The sequence below is a fragment of the Tinamus guttatus genome, unplaced genomic scaffold, assembly GCF_059628265.1.
Source record: "Tinamus guttatus ecotype Peru unplaced genomic scaffold, ASM5962826v1 Tinamus_guttatus_pri_ptg000548l, whole genome shotgun sequence".
In the NCBI taxonomy this organism is placed as follows: domain Eukaryota; kingdom Metazoa; phylum Chordata; class Aves; order Tinamiformes; family Tinamidae; genus Tinamus; species Tinamus guttatus.
The window spans coordinates 1,737,788-1,760,818 of record NW_028289082.1 but is presented as its reverse complement, the minus strand read 5'-3'; the positions used below and the strand labels follow the sequence as shown (position 1 = coordinate 1,760,818).

At 61.9% G+C, this 23,031-nt stretch overlaps 2 protein-coding genes across 2 annotated transcripts; one reads left to right on the top strand and one right to left on the bottom strand.

The window, feature by feature from the left end:
* The first annotated feature begins 2,760 nt into the window (after positions 1-2,760).
* On the top strand, positions 2,761-7,723 carry ZNF395 (zinc finger protein 395). Its single transcript, XM_088534370.1, has 9 exons — positions 2,761-2,883; positions 4,521-4,684; positions 4,881-4,993; positions 5,461-5,699; positions 5,784-5,884; positions 6,427-6,670; positions 6,981-7,073; positions 7,190-7,293; positions 7,612-7,723. Exons 1-9 carry the CDS (start codon positions 2,761-2,763, stop codon positions 7,721-7,723), a joined length of 1,293 nt encoding a protein of 430 aa, XP_088390496.1.
* Positions 7,724-14,144: 6,421 nt separating this feature from the next.
* On the bottom strand, positions 14,145-22,679 carry PNOC (prepronociceptin). Its single transcript, XM_088534369.1, has 4 exons — positions 22,605-22,679; positions 18,148-18,293; positions 14,353-14,677; positions 14,145-14,317 (listed from the first exon to the last, which is right to left on the bottom strand). Exons 2-4 carry the CDS (start codon positions 18,274-18,276, stop codon positions 14,145-14,147), a joined length of 627 nt encoding a protein of 208 aa, XP_088390495.1. The 5' UTR covers positions 18,277-18,293; positions 22,605-22,679.
* Between the last annotated feature and the right edge of the window lie 352 nt (positions 22,680-23,031).

The window sequence follows — 23,031 nt, the reverse complement described above, 5'->3', positions numbered from 1 at the left end:
GAGCTTTAACCGGCCGGCGGCGCCGCGGGCGCGGTGAGTGCGGCGGGAAAACGGGCGGGAAAAGGGGCAGAACGAAAATATATACATTTTTTTGCCAAAAAAAAAAGAAAAGAAAAAAGGAGCGTTTCGTTTTACCGCCTTTTTTCTTTCTTTTTTTTTTTTTTTTTTTTTTTGCAACTGCGCGGCTCGGGGCGGCCACGTGCGAGCGGCGGGTGGCGCGGTTTGGGAAGGGGCGCGCGTGGGGGGTGTCGCGCGCGGCGCTGCGCGGGGCGGCTGCGCGCGTGTCCGCCGCGGGGGCGGCGTGTGCGCGGCCACGCGGGGCCGTGGCCGCGGGGGTGAGAGGTGCGTTCTCCCTGCGTATGCGCGCACGGGCGCGCGTGTTTTGGGTATGTTTATGTAGATGCGGTGTAAAATGGGCGCGGAGGCGCGGGCGCGCCGCGCTGCGGGCGCCTCCCCGGCGCGGTCCATTCCCGATCCGGGACGCGATCCAGGCCGGGAGCTGCGGGCAGCCGCGTACGTGCGCGGCGGGGCCGGGCCGAGCCGGGCGCGGGGTGGGGAAGGGGGATTTCAAAACGCGGCGCGGAGCGCGGGAGCGCGCGGACGGGAGCGGGGCGGGGGGGGGTCCCGGCGGCGGCGCCTCCCGCGCGTGCGCAATGGGGGCGGCTCCGTTTTTTGGGGGGGGTGGAGTGGGAGTCCCCCCCCCCCCCCCCGCACATGCAGCGCACACGTGCGTGCATGGCCCACGCGTGTGCAAACGTGTGCGTGCGGCGCGGGCGCAACTAATGCGTGTGCGCGTGCAACACACGCGTGTGCGTGCACGGCGTGTGCACGACATTCACACACGTGCGTGTACAACTCGCCTCGCGCATGCACGTCGCGCTTGCACGCTGCGCGCGTGTGCGGCGTGCAAGCGTGTGCGCGCGCGCACAGTTCACGCGTGCCGCGTTCCGCGTTGCAGCGATGCCCACGTGTCCCAGCTGCCCCAGGCGCTGCTTTTTGCAGCCATCGGGCTCCGGACGGGCCCCCCTGCCCCTTTGCACGCGCTCGATTCCCACTTTTCTGTCCCCGTGCGGGAGCTCCCGGCGGCTCCCATCGCTCCCGGCTTGCAGGGAGCTGCCGCCTTTTCCTTCCTGACCTCTGCCGCTTAACCCCTCCGCGCCCGGCTTTCCCGCTGCCGCTTTTCCCAGAGAAGCGGCCTAAAACACTCATTAAGCTGCATTTTGCAGCGAGTTCTCCCAAGAGCTTTTCCCCTTTTCCCTGGAAGCGACCGGGCTCCTTTGCATGGATTCGGCAGCCTGCCTTTCCAGGGAGGTCGGCAGTGCTCCAGACCTCTCCGGGAGCCGGAATCCCTCTTGGAAAAGCCGGACATTGCTGCTGTGTCCGAGCGGGGCTGGAGTGAAGCGACTGCAGCGCCGGGTTTGTCCCTTCGAAATAACCTCGGTCCGAATTTGCAGTGCAAAAGCACTCCTGCCCGTTGCATGCATCTATTTTAAATTAATGGATTTATGGATGTTTCTCACGCGGGAGCGGGCTAAATTCAGAGCTGCTATTTCCCCGTGCCCATCGGAGCCTTTTTTGGGGGGAAAAAACCCCAAACGCAGCAGCGAAGCTGTCGGAGCATCGCAAAACACGGCCGGTTTAGCTCTTAAGCAGCCCTTAAAACCCGGCAGCACCTGGCAGGGAGAGGCTGCTGGGACACCGGAATTGCAACGCGTGGAAAATGCTGCTGACGGCGAAAAAAAAGGGGGGAAAACCCCCCCTTGGCGTTTGCAGGGAGTATTTTTAGCGGGCGGCTCCGGGCACGTCCCGCGGTCGCCGCCTCCTCTTGCACAAGGCGCCGCTCCTCGTCCCGGGCGCTGGGGCTCGCGCTGCTAATCCCGGCGCTGGCAAACGCCCCGGGCCGAGCCCGGGAATAGCGCCGGGAATGTGAAAGCGCGGGAAGCCGCCGGCGCGCGGCATCGGGGCGAGCGCGCGGCTGCGAACGTTGCGGAGAAATGGTTTTGGGGTGGAACGCCGGCATCGGGGGGCATTTCGGGAAAAGCAGCTGAGGTTGGGACGTGTTGCGGGCGCCGGGATCGGCAGAGCTGCTCGGAGCTGGGCTGGGGTGAATAGCAGGTCGGGAAATAGGAGCTGGGATCTGGATTGCTCCCAAAAAAGCAACGGCAGGAGGTGCCGGCGAGGGCAGCCCGGCCCCGGCGGGGAGTGGATGAAAGGGGCCGTGGTTTCCCTGCCGGAGAACTTTCCTCCCGTTGGGAAATCCCGGGAGGCGGCTGGGCCGGAGCCAGGCGCAGAGGTCGGGCTCCGAGAGGCTCCGTCGCGCGCTGGGATCCTCCTCCGGCGGGATGTGTGCGGCGGGTGGCAAAGCCAGGCTCCCGCTCCGCCGGGAAGCGCCCCTGGGATCCCTGCGGAAGGGGATCCCGGCCACGTCCCGGTTTGCTGGCAGTTCCATGGAGCATCTCCGTGGGCTTCGCCCATTCCGGATGCAGCTGCGGGGCCGGGAGCGGGTCCCGTGCGCTGTGGAATTGCCATAGGGTTCCCTCTGGAGCTGGAGGCCACCGGAGGGTGGTGGCAGGAGCAGGGAACATCCGTGAGGATCAATCCCTGCAGTGGGACTTGTGTTGGGGCAGCGCTCGCTTCTCCCGAGCATCCCGAACAGCGGAGCCGGGGGTGTCCCCTGGGAAGGGAGCCGGGAGAGGCCGGAGCAGGCGGCGGCGGCGGCGCTAACGGCCCCGTGTGTGTCTCGCCCGCAGCGTGTCCCAGATGGCCGGCGCGCCGCCGCGGCGCCTGGGGAAGCGCTCCCTGCTCGGCGCGCGCGTGGCGGCGCCCGGAGCGGCCGCGGAGGAGAGCGCCCGGCGGCCGCCGCCGCTCCGCGCGGGACAGCACGTACGTAGCCGGGCCGGCCGCCCCGCGCAGGACGCGCGAGGGATCGGAGCCGTGCCGGCTCCGGGGAGCCGCGTCCCGCGGGATCCTGATCCCAGGCGTGGGGTTGTGTCGGGAGAGGCCGTGCTGCTTCCTCCATCGGGAGCGCGCGGCACCTCCGGCGTCCTCGTGCCGACGGGAGGTGATTCCCGTGCGCATCATAACTCCCCGTGGGTTTCTCTTTTGGGAACGTGTCTCCCAGAATCCCAGGATGGCTGAGATTGGAAGGGACCTCTGGGGATCACCCAGTGCAACCCCCTGCTCCAGCAGGGACACCCGGAACACGGGGCACAGGGGGCATCCAGGCGGGTTGAGAAGGAGCCTCCACAGCCTGTTCCAGTCCCCTCTCCACCTGAACCCCTGCTGGATTCCAGAGGCCGGGAGCGCCGTGCTGCGGAGCCCGGCACGGAGCAGCTCCTTGGGGCAGGCTCGAGGGAAGCGCTGGCTGCTCCGGGCACGGAGCCGGGCTGTGGCCGCTGCCCCACGTGCTGGGATGGCTCCTCGGGAACGGGCCCAAGGGAGCCGGCACCGCCACCCGTGGCGAGGGCACATCCTGCCCCGGGTCTGGAGCAGAGGACGGGGAGCTGTTTCCTGCTCCGTGCTCCGGCCTCGAGGGCGTCTCCTGCTCCCCGCCGATCCCGGCCCTGCTCCCGTTAGCCCAGGGAAGGCTTCTCCCAGCCGAGGTGCTCCCGGAACACGGGAGCTCGCCATGGCCACGGCCGTGCTCCGTTGGCTTCTTCGCGGCATTCCCGTAAGGAGGTGCCGGGCTCCTGGAAATGGCTGGAGACACGTGCGGGGTGTTGGGGCACGGATCCATTTCTGTCAACGGGAATAGGCTTGTGGATGCTGGTGGTGGAAAATAGTGAGAGAAATGAGACAATCCATGGGAAAGGTGAGGCGGGAATGTCTCCTTCACACTGAAGGAGAAGATGAGGGGCAACCTTGGGATCAGATTGTCCAGGAAACCTCCGTTCCCGTCTCCCCTTTGGGTTTCCTTTAAGCCCTTGGCACACGATGCCACCAAGGCAAAGCAAAGCTGGGTTTCCAAACAAAATCCATCCAGGGAAAAAGCCTCTCCAAAGCCGTGCTGCCCGGAGACGTGGCCAACATTCCCGTTGAGGACATCCTGAAGCTGCAGGTTGCTCCCATCGGGAACGTGACTTGCGGAAGGACAGTGACAGGATTCGGGTGGCAGCTGCTCCGCGTGGAATGAGCTCTTGGCACCGCAGGCTCCGGCGCTGCCTTGGCCGTGTCGGATGGAGCAAGGACAGGGCATGGATGGAGCAAGGACAGGGCACGATGGAGCAAGGACAGTGCACGGGGCTCCTCTGCCCTGAGGCTGCTGTTGGAAAAGCGGCGTCGGAAGAGCAGCCGACTCCTTGGATGATCCTTGTCCTCCCCAGCGGCAAGAGTTGTCCCCGGTTCTGTCCTGGGGAGTCCCAACATCGCTTCCTCGGGCATCCGGCACGACGTCCCGTCGCGGCACCGGGATGCAGAGGAGGAGGAGGGGGCCCGGGAGCGAGGCCGAAGGTGGGGATGAGGAGCGGCACGGAAACACCGTTCGGGGCACTCAAACGGCCGCGTCTCGTCGTGTTTTCCAGGGTGTTCCCAGCTGCAGCGGCCAGGAGGGCGCCGGGCCGGAGCGGCCGCCGAGGGACCGGGCGCCGGTGGTGCTGGCGGAGCGGAGCGAGGACGCGAGGGCCGAGGCCGGCGCCGCCGGGCCGCTCCGCAGGGCCGTGTCCAGCAGCATCGACGTGCCCGGGAGGTGGGTGCTCCGCAGCAGCCTCTATGGATTATCCGGGGGGCGGTGGAATTTCGGCTTATGGGGATTTAAAAGCCCCTCCTGGCCCTCGCTGCCTGCTCCTCCCCGTATCCGCGGGGGCGAGCGCCGGGTGCCAATACCCGGTGCCGCCGCATCCCGCCCTTTCCCTGCCCTTCTCACGGCTCTGCTCCCGCCGCAGGAAGGCCGCCGCCGCCGTGGACATGGACGAGATGGTGGCCGCCATGGTGCTGACGAGCTTGTCCTGCAGCCCCGTGCTGCAGAGCCCCCCGGCCGGCGAGAGCGGCGGCCCCCGTGAGTCCCCCCGGCTTCCCGCGCGTGGATCCACACAGAGAAATTCCTCACTGGGAAGCGCAGGCAGGGGACGGCTCCCAGTGCCGCTCCCTGCCTCAGTTTCCCCTTTCCCAACGCCGCGTGGTGGTTTCCCGGACGGATAATCCACCGGACATATTCCCGAGCGGCTTCGGAGTCCCCCGCGGGGCGGCCGCTCCTTTTTATAGAGGAGGTTTCATTCCCCGGGAGTCAAGGGATAAAAATAGCAGCCGGCAGCCGTGGGAAATGCCGGCTCCGGCCGGCTGCCCCCGCGCCGGGAAACACCGGGAAGCCGGATTAGAGCACGACGGTCGCGCTCGGCCGGAGAAGAGAAGGGAGGAGGGGAATCCCGGGCCCTTGCCGGTGTGGAAGAAAAAGCATTTTATTTGTGTTTTATATCTAATTTGTTACGGTTCTTAACCGCTCGGCGTCCGCCCTGTTCCCCGCAGCGCCGCGGGCGCCCTGCGACCCCTGGAAGGAGAGCGGCGACGTGTCGGACAGCGGCAGCAGCACCACGAGCGGCCACTGGAGCGGCGGCAGCGACGTGTCGGCGGCGCCGTCGCCCCCGCACCGCGGCGGCAGCCCCAAGCCGGCGAGCGAGGCGCCGGGCTCGCCGCCGCGCGACGACGGCTTCGACACCGACGGCGACCCGGTGCTGCTGGCCGAGCCGGCGCCGCGCAAGAGGAAGGTAGCGGCGCCGCGCGGGGCGGGCCGGGGCGCGCGCGGGCCCCGGCGCCGCGCGCCGCTCACGGGCGCCCGTCTCTCCGCGCAGAACTCGGGGAAGGTGGTGTACAAGTGCCTGTGGCCCGGCTGCGGCAAGGTGCTGCGCTCCAGCGTCGGCATCAAGCGGCACGTGAGGACCCAGCACCTCGGGTAGGGCGGAGGTGGCGTCTCCTTCGGCGTCCCCTTCCCGGGAATGCGGGTGGGAAGAGGAGGGGGAGGTTGGTCGCGCTCCGCCGTGCCCTCCTCCTTGGGATAAAGGCTCTTGCGGGTTTTCCATGGGCTTTTCCCTGCGCCGTTCCTGCGGCGGCCGCCCCCTCTAGTGGCTCCGAGGCTGCTGCGCGCGGGGCCCTAAAATACAGAAATATTCAGCAGCGAATGTGCTACCGGGAGGGGACAGAGTGGGCAGCACACGGGTCCGGAGCAAAAGAAGTATCCTAGGAAAGAGCTGGGGGAGGCTCCTGACCCTGTGGATGAACTTTGGGGATTTTTTTTTATTATTTTCCCTCCGTGAAATAAACCAAGTGAGAAAGCAGGGAGGTTGGCAGCAGCGTTGGATGCAGCAGCATCTCCAGACGTGCTGATCCCCCGGGAACAGGGAGCACCCTCCCGAGGCGGGAACGGTGCTGGGGAAGGCGGGACGGGCTGCAGCCGCTCAATCCTTGTTATTTTTTCCCCCTTTTTCGCCGCCGCAGCGACGGCGCGGACTCGGAGCAGCGCAGGAGGGAGGAGGACTTCTACTACACGGAAATGCAGGTGAAAGAGGAGCCCGCGGCGGAGCCGGCCGCCAGCCCCACGTCGCCGTCGGCCCCCGTGGTGTTCCAGGGCAAGGCGGAGGCGCTGCTGCTGGAGGCGCCGGCGCCGGAGCCGCCGGGCAGCGCGCTCAGCCAGTCGGCGCCCAGCTCCTTCTGGCACATCCAGGCGGATCACGCGTACCAGGTGAGCGGGGCCGCCGCGGAGGAGCCGGTGGCGCTCGGCGGGGCGGGCGCTCCCGGCGCCGGCGATTCCGGTGCCGGCGGAATGCGGCCCGCCCCGGCGGGCGGGCGCGATAACGCGCGCCTGGAATGCGGCCCCGCTGCATCCCGGCACGTCCCGAGCTGCCGAGTCAGCAGCTCGCGGGCTTCTGAGGCACGGAAAACCCGGAGACGCGGAGCGCCCGCCGCGGCTCTCCGGCATCCCGTGCGTTCCCAAACGCTTAGGAGCTGGGGTTTTGGGAGCCTGACAGGAGCCGCATCCTCTCGTCCCGCAGGCCTTGCCCTCGATTCAGATCCCGGTGTCCCCGCACATCTTCACCAGCATCAGCTGGGCCACGGCCACCTCGACGCTCCCGTCCCTGTCGCCGGTGAGTCCCCTTTGTCCTTGGCGTCACCCGCGGCTCCGTGCCGCTTCCCTGCAGTGCCCGGCGGCTCCGTGCCCCTGGCCCTGCCTGGATGTTGATGGTTTTCCCTTCTCCCGCAGGTTCGGAGCCGCTCGCTGAGCTTCAGCGAGCCCCAGCCAGGGACCCCGCTGCTCAAGTCCCACCTGATCGTCGCGTCCCCTCCCCGGGTGTCCCTCGGCTCCAGGTGAGAGGCCGCGCGCCCCGTTCGCGGGCACAACCAGGCAGCCACGGGCACGGGGCACATCCAGCCCGTCCCAAACAGGGAGCTTGAGCACGGGCCAAGCCGGGGAGCTCCGGAGGCCCTTCCAGAAGCCCCGTGTCCCCCCTGAGAAACCAGAGCAGTTCTAATCCCCCCCTGTTTATTGCTCCGGTGTTAAAAGGTGGGTTAATCCCCGTATCTCAGCTGGGGGCTTCCTGCAACGCCGCTTGGTTTGGGTTACGTGTCGTAGCCCCCGCCACACCTGCAACTTCCCTGAACGGAGCCGTCCCGCTTCCTTTGCAGGAAAGTCCGCGGAGAAGCCAAAAAGTGCCGGAAGGTTTACGGCATCGAGCACCGGGACCAGTGGTGCACGGCGTGCCGGTGGAAAAAGGCCTGCCAGCGATTCCTGGACTGAGCCCACGGGCGCCGCGCGGCGCTGCTCCCGCTCCCTGCGCCCACGGAGCCGCAGCCGGGACCCCGGCGGGGTCTCCTGCCACCCCACAAGAGACCTCGAGAGCTGCCTGTAAATTCCCCCTTCTGTATATTGTACATCTGCTGGGTTGGTTCTTTTCCTTTTTACCTTTTTTTCCAGGATTTTTTTAAAAAGAAATGATGAAAATCTCCCTTTTTACCACAAAAACAGGGGGGCGATGTGAGGAAAGAAGCTGGTTACTTGGTGCTCAGGAGAGCTTAGGGGCGATCTAGGGACCAAAGCGCTTCCTGATTTTTCCCAGATCACTGCTAAAACTCGCCTGGATTTCCACATCAGGACTGGGATAAGGTGCCGAGGCAGCTTCCCCTGGCATTTGACTACCTAGAAAGTGCAAACCCCTTAAGGGACAGCGTTTTGGTAACGTTCAGAGCTTTAAAACAAAAACCATTGGGCCCTCGCGGTGCACGAATTATCCCAGCGGCAGGAATCGGAGCTCTTGGCTCGTGTCCCGTGGTCCTCATGGCGCCTTTTGAAGCTAGACTGAACCAAAATAACTTCTAAAAAACATAGAGGTTCCTCTAGCAGAGGCAGCTGGCAACCCGGCAGGACTGGGGGAGATTTTTTTTGCCCTAAGCGGGTCAGAACGGCCCCAATTCAGCAACACGTAAATATTTGCTTTTAGAGCCTCTGGAGCCCTGGTCTGCTAAAAGGACCTGCTTATGCTGCAGCAGAGACACGTCAGAAAACCCCAGAGTGCAAAAGCAGGCTTGGGAGATGCCTCGTTTTTCCAACTTTTTAAAAATTATTTTTAATATTTGTATTTGCGCTCTTCAGACTGCTCCTAGCCGTCGGGCACCGAAGCGGTCGTCTCCGTGCAGGTGTTTGCTCATGTCTCATCTCTGTGGCGTCTTCCTGAATATTGCACAGGTTTTACCCCGTGAATCGGCCTCCGATTGGGTGGAAAACACCCTGTTTGCCTTTTTTCCCCCACTTTTTTCCCCCTGTGTCGGTGGAGGATTGGATTTCCCACCGTGTTTCTCAATGGCCATAAAATGCAACCGAGAGCGGGTGCCTGCAGCAGGCTGGGGCCTCGGTGCTGTGGTGGACCGTACAATTAGTCTAAAATAGTAAAAAATCCCTCAAATATTAGAGTATTATTACTATTTTTAAAATTCTCCTGGGTCAACAAGAGTCCTGTCACTAAAGGGGGTGTGTGGGCAGGCAAAGCGGGTTTATATATATATATATATATGTATTGCAGGTGCTTGCTGACTATCTTTTTGTTTGTAATTTTGTACATATGAACAGTATATTGTTTCCAAACCTGATCTTTCTTCCGCATTAAACTGACAGATGCACATTTGGCCTCTGGAAAGTAAGGAGAGAGGAAAAAAAGCCCTGTCCCTGGCCGAGCAGCTGGCCCAAAACGTGGCCAAAAGGAGGGTTTTAGCCCTGGGAGCAGCACGCCAGGGAGCCCGGTAGGAAAGAGTTAAAAATTAGGCTGCTGAAAGATGAAATTCCCTTGTTCTGAGCTGCTTTTACCTGCTACTTGCGTTTTGGGTGGTGGTCAGTGATTGCATCATTCAAAAAAACGGGTGTAAACCCCCAAATTCCCGTGGGTTGGAGATTAAGGTGTTCAGGAAAGTTCTGCTCGGTGCCTCTCTCTGTTCTCAGTTCCCAAATACTCCTCCGAATCAAAGCTTGGAGCTGTGCACGGAGCAGGGAAGTGGGGGAGAAAAAGGGAAAAATCAAATCTGGACTATCCACAGACTTTGTGCCTTTGCTCCCCCCAACTTGCAGAGACAGGGGACAGACTCGAGGCTTTTGCTTTGCCCTTTCTGTGCCGTTTTTGCCCCAAAGGAGGACGAAGCCGGCTCCGAGGCGGCAGGCTGCATCCCTTCCCGATACTGCTCCCCTCCTCCTTGCTTCGATCCTGCAGCTCCCGAGGGTGAGAGCTCAGGAAACTTAAAATAAGCCCTATGGAGTCCCAGTTGCCTCTTGATGACAATCTGGGGAGTCTCCGGAAGGGATTTATCCCTCCAAAAACAGGGTGTCGCGTTGGACAATCGGGCACCAGCACCCCAAGCCCTTCCGTCTCCTGCAAAAATCCTTTTTTTTCACCAACAGAAGATCAGAAGGTTCTGCTTTATGTTAAACACGATTAAAAAACAAACAAACAAAAAAGAGAGGGGGGAGAAATAGGAAAATGTAAATAACTTGGGAATAAGGGCCAAGGCCGGTTCAGCCTGAGCTCCGGCTGCGATGGCGCATCCCGGGAAGCCGGTCCCGCATTCCCTTGTAGTGCCTCATCCCCCCACAGCCGAGGGGTTTCTCCCCAGGGAATATTTTGTATCGGGTCGTTTTGTGACCGGCTGGGCGAGCGGGCAGGACATCCCTACGGCTTCCCTATCCACCGGCTTTTTGCCGTGCGGACTTGGCTGGACGAAGCCGCCCCGACGCTCGCGGCTCTCCTGCTTTTTTTGTGACGTTTGCATTTTTTTACAGAGAAACAGGTGCAGGGTGTTTTGTATGGCTCGAAGGTATCTTTATTTTTTACATTTAGGGGAAAAAAATCCTATTTTTGCAGAAACAACAGCAGACTTCTACAGCGTCTATCCGGTTTGGTGGCATTTGGCTTCCTTCACCCCCTCCCTTATTTTTATTAATATTTTTCAACTTGCTTCCAACCAGATTCCCAAATATTTGACTTTCTCTCCTGGCACGCGAGTCTTTAAAACCTTTCCGAGCTCTTTGGGCCGGTGGCGGGTCACCCTGGCTGCCGAATCCGGCTGGGATCGCTCTCCCCTGGCCCGGCACGTATATATATGTATGTATGTATATAGGAAGCTCTCTTGGGCACTAATGGAAGGCTGGATACTGTGATGTCCCACAGTTGGACCCTAAGGAAAACCAGGTTTTTCAGCCCAAAGTTGGGTCGATGGAGAGCGCAGCGTGGTCCTCGGTGGAGCCGTGGCCACGGGGAGGGTATTTGTGGCCACCTGGCCAGGCAGGGACTGCTGTATCAGTGACTCTCTTGTCTTGTTGGAGCTTTTCTCAGCTGTCTTCCAAGTATTATTTTTATTGTAAAAAAAAAAAAAAAAAGGATTTTTTTTGTAAAAATTTTAAAAAGTGAAATGTAATTTTTACAGCAGCAATATGAAATATATTTTATAAGAAATAATAAAAAAAAATGTTGGCTGGTCGCTCATCGTCTCTGCTTTGGCTTTTGCCTCCTGCCCGCCGCCATGTCCGGGATGGGGTTCCCGGCGTTCCCGGAGCTCCGGCCGGGACTTTGCACCACTAGATAGCAGTGTCGGCCCGGCGTTGGGAACGGCGCGCCGGCTTCGCCGCGGCGGGTGGCGGCGCTCCTTCCTTTTAGTTAGGTTTTGGTTGCCTTTCTCCGAGAAAAATCCAGATTCCCTCCAGTTTCTGTTTGCAGGGAAGGGCGGTGGGAGGAGAAAGGCGGTTCCGAAGGGATAACGGCAAAGGGCCGGGAGCGGCGTCCGGCTGCCGCGCGGCCCCGGCTCCCGAGGCGGCCGCCCGCAGCTCGGCGCCGTTTCCATGGCAACACTAAAAAATAGTGCCCTGGCTCTCGCTGGAGATGCCGCTCGGCACCCCGAATCCACGGGATCGGCCCCCAAATCCATGGGATTTGCCCTCACCGCCACCTCTCTTTTCTCTGGCTGTGCGAGCCGTGCTCTGGCTTGGGGCTCTGCGGGAGATGGGAAAAAGCGGGATGCAGAGAGATGCAGAAGGCTCCAAGGGGGCAAAGTTAATTATCAAGTGATATCGTGTGTGACAAGTTGGGACAAGCCGGGATCCTGGCACTTTCCCGGACGCGAAGGCCCTGCTGCTTTACACAAAGGAGTTTGGGTGCGACGCGTGACGGGAGCAGAAATCCTCTCCCCTCCTGGACATCCCAACATTTGCAACATCCCAATTTATCGCAATAGCTGGCAGGTGATACTGCCCATCTATCCAGGCTGCTTCCTTCTTGGTTTTGCCCTTCCTTAATAGAGACGGGATTGCTCCGCTGGAGCCAACCCACATTTCAAACCTGGCATCTCCCACGCTCTCCATATCGGGTGGCTCTTGGATACTTGGGGCATCCCCCCTCTCCCCTTCAAGCTTTGATACTCAAAATACCTCCCTTCCCCCCTTAAATCCTGTGTTTTTTAACCCATCTCACAGTGACTCATGTAACTTTTAGGAAAACTCCAAGTTTTGGGAGCTGCGAGGGGAGCGGGGCCAGCAGGGCCCTGCGCTGCCAGTGTTGACCCAAGTGATTGGTTGCCAGTCGCAATGATATAGTAGAAATAGTAAACTAATTTATTGATTTTTTTTGCTATGTACAAGTTTAATGGAGAAATCTTTGTATGAAACAATTAAAAAGAACAGGTTCTTTTGAGATTTTTTTTTTTTGCCGTGTTTTTTGTTTTTTACAAACAGTTAGGGGCAGTGCTGCGGGGGAGACCCCGGCGAGGCGCTTGCCCGGTCATGCTTTCGGCGGCGGGATAGGCAGCAGGAAAGCGCCCCGGTCGTCAGCCTGGGAATGGCCCATCCCCAAATAACCCCCTTTTCCGCCCCCGTCGTGGTGGGACAGCAGCTGGGACACGAGACATGCCATGGGGCGGGGGAAGAGGTACAAGGGACACACAGACACGGCCGTATTGCTGAGCAAAGAAGTCAACCCCGGAGTCCTCGGGAGACCGCAAGGAAAAGCGCCCTCAAATATAAATCAAGATTTAAAATAGATGATAAAGGAAAATGGTGCCAGGTGCTTTCTTGGAGCGGCGTTTAATGGATGGGTGGCATGGTGGGGCGCCGGGGCCCTCCCGCACTGGGGAGGAAGCCGAGGGCCGGGCTCAGGAGCGGCTTGGGGACATCGAACACCCAAAGGCTTTTCAAAAATCACAGCGGCCACACGAGGTACCACGGTGCTGGAAAAGCCCAAGTGCATCATTTTCCATGCGGTTCCCCCCTCCCAGCCCATCCCGGGTCTAGACCGGGGTGTTTCCAGACTAAAATTTGGCAAAAATCCTGCCAGATTTGTTTTTATTTTACCTTTTTTAACTTTTTTTTTCTTTCCCACCCCAACAATATCCCTGCCCGCAGTCCACTGCCCCCTGGGAGCGGGGGGATAATTCGGGCTCCGGAGGCCGCCCTTCTTCGCGTGTTGGTTTAAGCGGTGGCGGCGGCCGCGGTCCCGAGCTCTCGAGGAGGAGGAAGAGGAGGAAGAGGAGGAGGAGGAGGGAGAAAAGTGATTGCCGAACGCGTGCGAGTCTGGAGCGCTTTTGGGGGGGTCCGTCAGGGTGGAGGTGGAGGCCGGCTAGGCGGACACGGGAGCGGGGCCTAATTTTGCCTGTGCCTGGCGGCGGGAGCCGGGACACGGTGCCGGAACGCTACAAAAAAAAAAAAAAAAAGAAAAAAAAAGGAGAAAAAAAAAAAAGAAACACAAGAAAAAAATGGGGGAAAAAGCAGCTGAGCGGAGAGCGCAGCAGGCCTGGGGGCAGCTCGGCCCGCGAGCTGCTCTCTCCCCCGCGGGGCTCCGGCAGTGGGGATGAGGCCGGGGGGTGTCGTGGCAAAGCCTCTTAGAGAACTAAAAAAAAGAAAAAAAAAGAAAAAAGGTGGGTTTTTTTCCTTAATTCCCCCAATTCTTTCACTTTATAGGTATTTTAGGGGTATATTTTGATTTTTTTTCTTTATCCCCCCCACCTTTTTTTTTGTGAGGGAGATGGAGGGGGCCCTGAAACATCCTTTCACCCATTGTTGTGATGAGCTTTGGCCAGGTCTCTGCCTGCTGGAAAGGGGCTGCTCCCAGGGCCGCCACACACAAAAACACGTGTCCTTGGACGCTGAGCAAAGCCATGGCGGTGCGGGAGGACGGGCTGTGTTGCCAGAATGGAGGGGCCGCGGCTCCTCTGTGGGGAGCCGACACTCAAAAAGGCAGTTTGAATTTTAAGATTTGGCATTTTTTTTTCCCTTGGGAAATGTGTTTCTTCCCCACCGCGCTGCCCTCCCCAGCCTGCCCCAAGGAGCCGCCGCCTCAGCGCCATGCATCCAAAATGGCGCTCGCTGAGGGAAAACAGGGGAGAAGCTGGGGGCATTGGGAGCAGATGAGGGGGGCCGCAAAGCTAAAACTGAAATAAAAACCATAAAAATAACTGCTGCAGGCTGAGGGAGCCGCTGGGGCCTGTGGGGAGCAGGGGCTGAGGTGGGCAGAGAGGCGCTCGCTGCCTCTCATGAGGCGGGAGGTGGCTGCACTGGGCGCCATTTTGGGGCTCTGCGCCCGGCGCCATTTTGGGTGCTGGCGCGCGAGGAGGGAAGAGGATGAGGAAGGGTTGACTTTTTTGGCCGCTTTTAAAAGGGGCCATGGGGTCGGCGGGGGGGTCGGCGCGGGCGGCTAGATCTCGTTGTGCTCGTTCAGGTCGGCGGCTATGTCGTACTCACTGGAGCGGGGCGACATGCCCAGGTACTGCTTGAGGAACTCGCTAAAGCGCTTCTGGTTGTTCCACTTGCGCGCCGACTTCCTCACCCCGATGAAGCCCCCGTACCGCTTCTGCACGTCCCGGGCCGCTGGCGCCCGCCCGCCGCCTCGATTCCGCCGGCACCCGGGCGCCTGGCCGCGGCGCCGCCGCCGCGTCGGCCGCTCCGCTCCAGCAGCGCCTCGCTGCTGCTGCCGCCGCCGCCGTCTTCGGCCGCCCGCTGCCGCAGCAGGGCGCTTACCTGCGCCGCCCGCCTCGCCGCCGCCGCCGCCAGCGCGGGCCAGGGGCCGGCACCGCGCGGCCCGCCGCCCTCCGCCTCTGAGGAACGGGCCGCGGCGTCGCCGGCGTCGTCCTCGTCCGCTCGCTGCGGGCCGGCGGCGGCGGTGGTGGCGGCGCAGAGCTCCCAGGTGGCGCGCGGCACGGCCTGGCCCTCGCACTCCAGGACGCAGATCTGCGAGGGGACACGGAGAGAGGACAGTCAGACACCGGGAGGGACCTCTGGAGACCGTCTAGTGCCACCCCCGGTGCTACAGCATGGCCAGGAAGGTTTCCAGAGCGCTGGAATCTTTTCCAGGCTCCCTGCTGGAACGTGGCTGCCTTGCACAGAACGGGCTGGAAGGGCCTTCTGGAGAGCATCTAGTCCAACCCCCAGGGCTCCAGCAGGGACACCCAGAGCACAGGAGGGTTTCCAGAGCCCTTTGGACTCTTTCCAAGGATGGAGACTCCACAGCCTCTCTGGGCAACCTGCTCCAGGGCTCAGTCACTTCCACAGGGAAGTTCTTCCTTCCTGCGTTTCCGTCGGTGCCTCTTGTGCTATTGCTGGGCACCAGGGAAGAGCCTGGCCCCATCCTCTCTGCACCCTCCCTTCAGCTATTGAGTCACCCTGGGGAGATCCCCCTCACTCTTCTCCAGGCTCTCCAGCTCCCTCAGCCTTTCCTGCCATGTCCAGATGCTCCAAACCCTTCAGCATCTTAGTAGCTCTACGCCGTGCTCTTCGATAGCTCCATGTCTTGTCTTGGGAAGTCCAGGACTGGACCCAGCACTCCAAATGGGGCCTCCACCAGGCTGAGCAGAGGGGCAGGATCACCTCCCTCGACCTGGCCTAATGCAGCGCAGGAGACCATTGGCCTCCTTGGCCACAAGGGCACCTTGCTGGCTCATGGTCACGTTGATGTCAACAGTGACTACCCACCCAGATTCTTCTCAACAAAACTGTTTTCCAGCAGGTCAGTCACCAGCTTGACCTGGGACATGGTGTTGTTCCCCGCTAGGTGCAGGAGAACTGCTCTTCCCTCTACTGAACTTCATGAGGTTGCTCTCGGCCCATCCCCGCAGCCTGTTGAGGTCCCTCTGAAGGGCAGCACAACCCCCTGTTGTGTCACCCACTCGTCCTAGCTCCTCATTATCTGCAAGGCTGTCGAGGGGAAATTCTGTCCCTTCACTGAGGTTAAACAAACCGCATTGGCCTCAATATTAACCCCAAGTGTCCCCTACCAGTGCTGGCCTCCAGCTGGGCTTCCTGTGGCTGATGCCACCTCTCTGAGCCGTTCAGTTTCCAACCCACCCCACTCACCACTTCCCTGGCTCGTCGTTTGTCATCTTGCCTATGAGCGTGTAATGGGAGATGGTGTCAGCTGCCAGGGAGTGACAGTTAAGTCAAGATAAAATCCACTGCTCTTCCCTCATCTCCCCAGCCAGTCATGTCATCGTGAGCAACTCGGGTTGCTCAAGCATGATTCCCCATAGTAAATCCGTGCTGTCCCTCGCCTTCCCGTTGCTCATGCGCTTGGTAATGGTTGCAGGATTATTTGCTCCATCACCTTCCCAGGCATCGAGGCATGAGATCCAACAGCCTGTAGTTCACTGGATCCTCTTTCTTGCCTTTCTGAAAGCCAGAGGTGACTTTTGCCTTCTTCCAACCCTCAGGAACCTTCCCTGATTGCCGTGATCCTCCAAAGGTCACCGAGTGGCTTCATCCTTGCTGCCTCCCTGAGCACCTGTGGGTGCCTTCCAGCACTTTACACATTTATTTTTGAGGGACCCTGTCCTCCTTGGACACCCCAGACCCCATGACCGCTGTGGGGTGTTTGTTTTTCCTACCAAGCTACACAGTACCAGCAAAACCCAACACCCAGGGGAAAAAAAATCAGGAGAAAACAGTAGAGAGACACTCGGACAGGTGCAATCCCTTATGTTGGTGCGTGAGGGAAGCCAGGCTGTTCGGATACCGCGTTGCATCTCTGCAGGTAACAGGACACGTCCTGGCTGGGTGAGCAGGAGGAAAGCAAAGCAGCCCCAGTGAGGAGGGACGCTGTGGGGACGAGGTTTGTGTCCTTCCCTTTGTGCGATGGATCTGGGTGGCACCATGAGCTGGAGGCTGTTCAGCGTCACCTGGATCCAGGCAGCCCTTCAGGTGTCCCCATCCAGCCCTCATTTGCCGCAGCCAAGACACACGTGGAAGGAGCACGATCCGCTCACAGTGCCCTGAGCTGGCGTCGGGTATTGAGGACAGGGGAAACTTGCGCTGGTCCTTGCTGCCCTGGAAGCTCCTCTGGGGCTTGAACTGGAGCTGGCCCTGGCCCTGGTGGGGCTTCAGAGCCGGTTTATCACTGCCGCGGGGTTACGTGCCCTGCCAAACTGCAGATCGCTCGTCTGATCAGCACCAGCTGACTTGAAACATGCACCAGAGCATTGGGCGTTAGGCCAGATGCCATCAGTGGGCACTGTGGTCCTGTGACCGAACCGTAAACCAGGAGCGTGGACATCCCGGGGTCTTTGGCATCCCGCGATTCCCTTTATTCACATGGGAACAGTCTCACCGCTCCTGCCGCCGGCGCGTAGACGGCTCCCGATCGGCACTGCTGGCTCCTGCTCACGCACGGCACTTCAGCTCCCGTTTGTCTGCAGGTTTTCCCTGCTGGATTTGTTTGAGCCCAGGCATCCAAGCACACATGAGGAACAGGGAATAACGCTACCCCGAGCAGCCCCTGGGCCAGGGGGTGAGACCTGTGGTGCCAGCGCGGATTTGCCCCCCGCTCCACGGCTGCAGGGACCAGGGTGTCGGTGATTCCTCCTTGCTCCATCGGTTCCTTCTTGCCTTGGCAGCAGCAGCCCCGTGGGGGACGCGTGCCCGTTAGCTCAGGGGGTCTCTCGCTCCTCTCCGTGAAGTCTCGGCTCTGCAGCCCTTGGAAAACTGCTTCCACATTGCCCAAGTCTGGGCAGCCACATGGGACTTGCTGGTCGCTGCTCTGGCAGTTTGTACCCAGTTCCAGCCACTTCTTCCACCTCCAATAGAGGCTCCCGGTTCCTCTGCTCCCGACAGCTCCAATCGTCCTCGTGCAGCCGCCCCGGTCCCTCTCAGGGCTGCATTAACCCCCTGCTCTCCCCAGCCCATCCCAGGGTCCCGGCTGGGAGGGAGATTTTCCCAGCCCGGCTGCTTTTCCAGAGGTTTCTCCTGCCCTGCCGCGCTCCCGGGAAGCAGCGCGCTCCTGTCCAGAGCTCCCAACAGCTCCCAGCTCCGGCCTTGTCCCTGGAGCATCGCGAATGGTGCCGGAAGGCACCTGGCAACACGGCGTTCTTCCCAAAACACATCCAGGGGCCGGGTTAGCAGGCGGCGAGGGGATGCCCCGGGGGTCTGCAGTGCTAATCCCTCCCTTCCCATCGAGCTGCTTCGTTTGCACTGCAGTTCAGGCTGCCTCGGCAGTCCTGGAGGGTTTATTTTTGTTTTTCTCCCTCCAAATCACCACATTTCATAACGCGGCTGCAAACCCGCCCCGAGCATCAAGCTGGTGCTGCCAGGGCCTTTGGGCACCCGGGGCCCCTTTGCCACCCGTGCGCCCGCGGCGCCGCGCGTGCCCTCCCGACGCTCCGAAGGGTCCGCGGAGCCTCCGACGGCGCGAGCGGCGCGTTCCGGGGACTTACGAGCACGTCGAAGGCGTCCCACTGGCTGCCGTGCGCGCGCCGGTCGCAGCGGAGGCAGTCGCGGCGGCAGTCGCCGAGCACGCGGGCGAGCAGGCAGAGCAGCAGCAGGTCCCAGAGCACGGCCCTCATGGCGGCGAGCGCGGCGCCTGCGGCACGGGGACACGGACGCGGTGAGCGCGTTCCCCGGAGAGCGCGTTCCCGGCACCCGCGGCGCGTTTGCTCCCGAGGTTCCGCGTCCCAACGGAGCTACCGGCGATGCACGGAGCTCTTCGGAACCTGCTTTCTTGCCCTGCGCCCGTTTGCCCCCCGCGCGGTTTGGGGAGACGGTTTGGATCCTGACACTCCTGAGCTCAGGAATCGTCTCCTTTTGGAGATTTGGCACAGAAACTCAGCCCCCTCGGCGGAGCCGCAGCTCGAGCACCGCCGGACGCAAAGCCAGGAGCGCTGATGTCCGAAATCCTGGCCGGAATCCGCTAAAATCCCCCGGCATCGCCCAACCCCGGTGCTCCCGGGTGTTCCCGCCTGCATGGGCCATCATTAAGGATAACGAGGAGCTCCTGGTCGCCCGGCTCTGGCCGAGGCGCAGGACAGCCCCTGCGAGCAGATATCTCCTTGCTTCCCAGCACGGAGGCAGGGAGCTGCCGTGCCCTGTCCAAGCCCCCTTTCCCTTGGGGTTGTTTTCCAGGGCTTTTCCCAAGCCCTCGCTCTGCTTCCCGCACCAGTCCCGGAGCGGGCAGAGCAGGGAACGCAGTGGAGAAGTGGAGAAGCCATGCAAGGCTGCCCATGGCACATCCCCATTTCCCTGCCTTGGGGAATGCCCCCTTCCAAGCGGGAGGAGATTCTGGCTCCGTCACCGCTCCCCGGGCCAGCAGCTCTCCCTTCATCCCAAGGGACACAGCCCGGACCACGGCCCTGCCGCCATGGGTCCCTCGGGGGATGATGGATGGGTCACCACAGACATCTGCCAGCCCTGAAACCTCTGGCTTGGAGCGTGCCGGAAAAAGGGATCGAGCGCCTGGGATGCGGAAGAGGCTCCTCCGGGCACGGCGGTGGGCGAGGAGACTCGTGTGAGGGGACAGGGAGAAGTGGAGGAGCAGAGCAGGGCGCCGACATGAAGGTTAAGGCCACCCTTGGTGGCACCTTGGGTCCCTGGAGTAACACGGAGCTGGCTCGGAGCAGCTGCATCCAGCAGAAGGGGCTCCCTGCTAAGGGAAGTGGGAAGAACTCCTGGAATTTCTGCAAAGGGATGAAGGGATGAGAATTCCCTTTTCTCCCCTAAAACTGATCGCCCCTAAACAGTCGAGTCTTTTGTGCCCTCCCTGGCAGGCGCCACGGGAAGCTCCGTGCCGAGGGCTCGCCCTGGTGTCCCACGCAGCGGAATCCCATCCTGGGCCGGAGCGTGTGTCCTCCTTGGCGGTCCCCAACAGCGGTGCCGCAATCCGTGCTCATCTCCATGAGGAATCCAGGGAATCCTGCAGCCGGCAGCAAACGCCCCCAGCCTTGTCCAGTGGGAGGGACTCGGCCATGGATCTCCAGGTGTTCCCAGTCCCCCAAGGAGGATGTGGCAGAGAGGAGAATCCGGGGAGCTCTGCTGTACCCACGCGGCCTCCGCGCCGCATCGGCCTCTCCTTTCTGTAATCCAGGGCCTCGGCGGGGAAGGCGGCTCCGGAGCCGGCTCTGCAGCTCCCGTCCCCTCTCCCGGCTCCGTTTCCCCACGAGCCAGCGGGAAGGTGGGAGTTTTGGGGCGCCTCCTCCCATCCGAGCCGGGCGGTTTTGGCAGGAGAGCTCATCCCGGGCACCGCGGGATTTGCAGGGAAGGAGGCAGCGGAGCGGGAGGCTCCGGGGTGCCGAGGGCGGCTTTGCTCCTCCTTGCTCCATGTGCAAAGCCAGCGGGCTCAGGGCTCATCCCAGAGCTCTTCTGCACTGGTGGCTCCGACATCCCTGCTCCTTGCAGCCAGGAAAGGCCGGATTTGGGGTCCTTGGGTGGATCCGGCCACCAGCAAAGAGGATGCACGAGGAACGCCGTCGGGATTTGGGATTTCCTTGCCTGCGGCACGGGGACGCTGGCAAAAGCCCCCAGGGTTTGGCAACCTCTTTGCAGAGCAGGGCAGGGAGAAGGGAGCATCCCTGGGGATTTCCGGGCGGCACCGCGGGCCCCGGCGGGCCGTGCCGCGGAGCTTGGATCCCCAGCACCCCGGGGCTGTCCCCAAAGCCCCTTCTGGGGGCAAATCCAGCAAAAAGGAGCCCCAAAGGGGGCATCCCCGGCACCACGGGCACCCGCGGGCTCCGCGTCCCTCCGAGCGCGTTGGAGCTCGCGGCGTCCTCGAGGAGCAGCCGGTGGCACCGGGCAGCGGTGACGGCCCCGGCTCTTGGCGCCTGCTAATTGGAAGCCGTTATCGGAGCCGGCCGGCCGGGCACGCGCAATTCCCCGCGGGGCCGCCCGCGCGCTGCCGATAAGGCTCAAGGGCAGGGGGATACAGCGGGAAACAGGGAAAAATATCCCCCCCGCCAGCTCCGGAGCATCCCGAGCCGTTAAGCGGCTCAGCCGCCCTGGCCAGGCGTGTCGGGAGGCCAAAGGAAGGGCTAAAGCTCCGTTTGGAAGCAGGAGAGCTGCTAAAAATGCTGCCATTTGCCCCAAAACGGCCCCTGCTCGGCGGGACGGGGTGAAGTTCTCCCCTCCATCCTTGCCCCGATTTTTCCCTCTCCGAAAACTCTCCGTCTCCCCATGGATGGAGGAGGGACGTGACGCCTGCCCGCGCCTCACACCGGCTTTGTGCTCCGTTAGCAGCTGAACTGCCCTCATATTGAGGATATTATTATTATTATTAGGGTAAAAACAACAGCCTTCCCACAAATCCAGCCTGCAGGTCGCTAACGGAGGAGCTTCCCCTGTTCCCTGCTCGTCATTCCGGGGGGGATATATGGATCGAACAAGGATAATTCAGAGGCCAGCGGATGCGGCAGAGCCGCGCACCCGGGACATTAATACCCTGCAAGGGCAGGTGGGAGGGGAAGCAGGTGGCTGCAGAGATGTCCTTTCATTTATTTTATTTTATTTTATTTTATTTTATTTTATTTTATTTTATTTTATTTTATTTTATTTCCAAACGTGCATGTGGTGCCCGGGGGGCTCCGTCCGGCTGGGAAAGAGGGGACGGGAAAACCCATCGGCATCGGGGTGCAAACGAAATCCTCGCCCCGCGGCCGCCCCGGCTCATTTATCTTTCCTTTTTTCCCAGCTTATCCTCACACTCCGCGGCCACGGCAAGACCCCGGCCCACGGGCAGGACGCGGCAGCCCGGGATGCGCCGGGATGGAGCCGCTTCCAGAGGAAAAGCGCGGCACGGTCCCACAGTGTCCCCCTCCGGCACCGCCTAAAACACCTCTACGCTCCGCTCCCGACCGGATAAAATCCCAAAGTTGCCATCACCGGACAAAAACCCCCGCAGTGAGTCTGACTCTGGCAAAAGGCAGGGGAAAAAAGGGGAAAAAGGGGGAAATAGGAGCTCCCGCAGCAGCAAGGAGCACCTCGATGCCGGGGTTTTTGTGAGCCGGGGGGATTTTATTCCAGCCAGGGAGCCGTCTCCTTTGCCGGCGCTTGGGAAAGGAGCGAGCGCTGCCTTTTGTTGCTCTCCCCTCGATCAGGTAATTACCCATAATTGAGCAAATTATCCACTGCGGAGAGAGCAGCCCCCGACGTGGGGGCTCGGGCTGGGGAAAGGCTGGAAAACCCCGGGAAGGGAATTTCTCCCACATCCACCTGCCACCCCCTGATTCCCAGCTGCTCCTTCCCACCCTCCTCTCTTCCCGCCGGGAGGAAGCGGAGCGGTTTTCCTGCCCTTGCTGCTCTTTCTCGGAGCGGGGGCTGCGGGAGCATCGTCCGCGCGAGCCCGGCCAAGGCGCAAAGTTCCCGGAGCCCCTTTTGTTCCGGCTCTGCCGAGCGCGGACCGGGAGCGCGGAAAGTCGCGGCGCAGCCGGGAGCGGAGGCAGCGGCGCGGGGAGAGCGGCACAAAGCGCCAAGCTTTTGTTAGGGAAAAACAGGGAAAAACCAACAGCAACCCAGGAGAAAAAGGCAAAGCCCCCCAAATCCCCCCATTCAGCCTCGCAGGAGGGCAAAGCCGCGAGCCGGCGTTTATCCAGCTGCTCTCCTGCCGGGAATAGCGGGGGAAGCAGCGGCGATGCCGCCCGGAGGATGCCGCGCGTCGGCTCCGGCGTTGGCGGCTCTTGGTGGCTCCTGTTGCATCCCCGCCGCTCCCGCTCCAAGGAGCCTTTTCCCACGGAGCCGCCTCGCGCCGGCAAAACTTTCTCGCCGGCCGCTCGCCCCGCAGCAGCATCCCGGGCGCGCGGAGCCGGCCGTTCCCGCGGGAAGAGCTCCGGCTTAACCCTTCGGTGCGGAGGGCGGCGCGGCCGGGAGCGTCCCCGGAGGAGCCGGCGCGGATCCCGCGCGGATCGCCTACCTGAGGGTGCGCTGGCGGCCGCGGGGCTCCTCGGACGGGCGCCTCTCGCGGCGCCGCTGCCACGCCGGGATATATATACGGGAACGCGGCGCATCCACGCGCCTCCCGCCCCGGCCCGCGAACACGTGCGCCGCTGAGCCCACCCCCGGGAGCCCCCCCTTCCCCGCCGCTCCGGACCCCGCTCCCGCAGGGAAAACCGCCGGCCTCCGCGGGAGGCAGGTGCACGGCGCAGGGCCGGAGCGCTGGGATGGAGGCGGGAGACGCCGATGGAGGTGGCGAGTGACGGGTTTTCCGGGCAGAGAGGGATGTGCCGGGTGCCCCCACGTCCCCCGTGGTCCCTGTTGGATGCAGGGGGATGTGGGGGACTTCCCGATGGAGGCTGTGGGATCCTCCCTCGCATCCCGCTGCCGTGGGGCTCCGAGCGGCT

Excerpts from the sequence above, each read along its gene's own strand:
- ZNF395 (XM_088534370.1), top strand. The coding sequence starts at position 2,761 with ATGGCCGGCGCGCCGCCGCGGCGCCTGGGGAAGCGCTCCCTGCTCGGC. Across the intron at positions 2,884-4,520 it reads CGCTCCGCGCGGGACAGCAC|GGTGTTCCCAGCTGCAGCGG; the intron begins GTACGTAGCCGG and ends CGTGTTTTCCAG. Across the intron at positions 4,685-4,880 it reads AGCATCGACGTGCCCGGGAG|GAAGGCCGCCGCCGCCGTGG; the intron begins GTGGGTGCTCCG and ends CTCCCGCCGCAG.
- PNOC (XM_088534369.1), bottom strand. The coding sequence starts at position 18,276 with ATGAGGGCCGTGCTCTGGGACCTGCTGCTGCTCTGCCTGCTCGCCCGC. Across the intron at positions 14,678-18,147 it reads GGGACGCCTTCGACGTGCTC|ATCTGCGTCCTGGAGTGCGA; the intron begins GTAAGTCCCCGG and ends GTCCCCTCGCAG. Across the intron at positions 14,318-14,352 it reads CGCCGCGGCCAGGCGCCCGG|CGGCCCGGGACGTGCAGAAG; the intron begins GTGCCGGCGGAA and ends GGCGGGCGCCAG.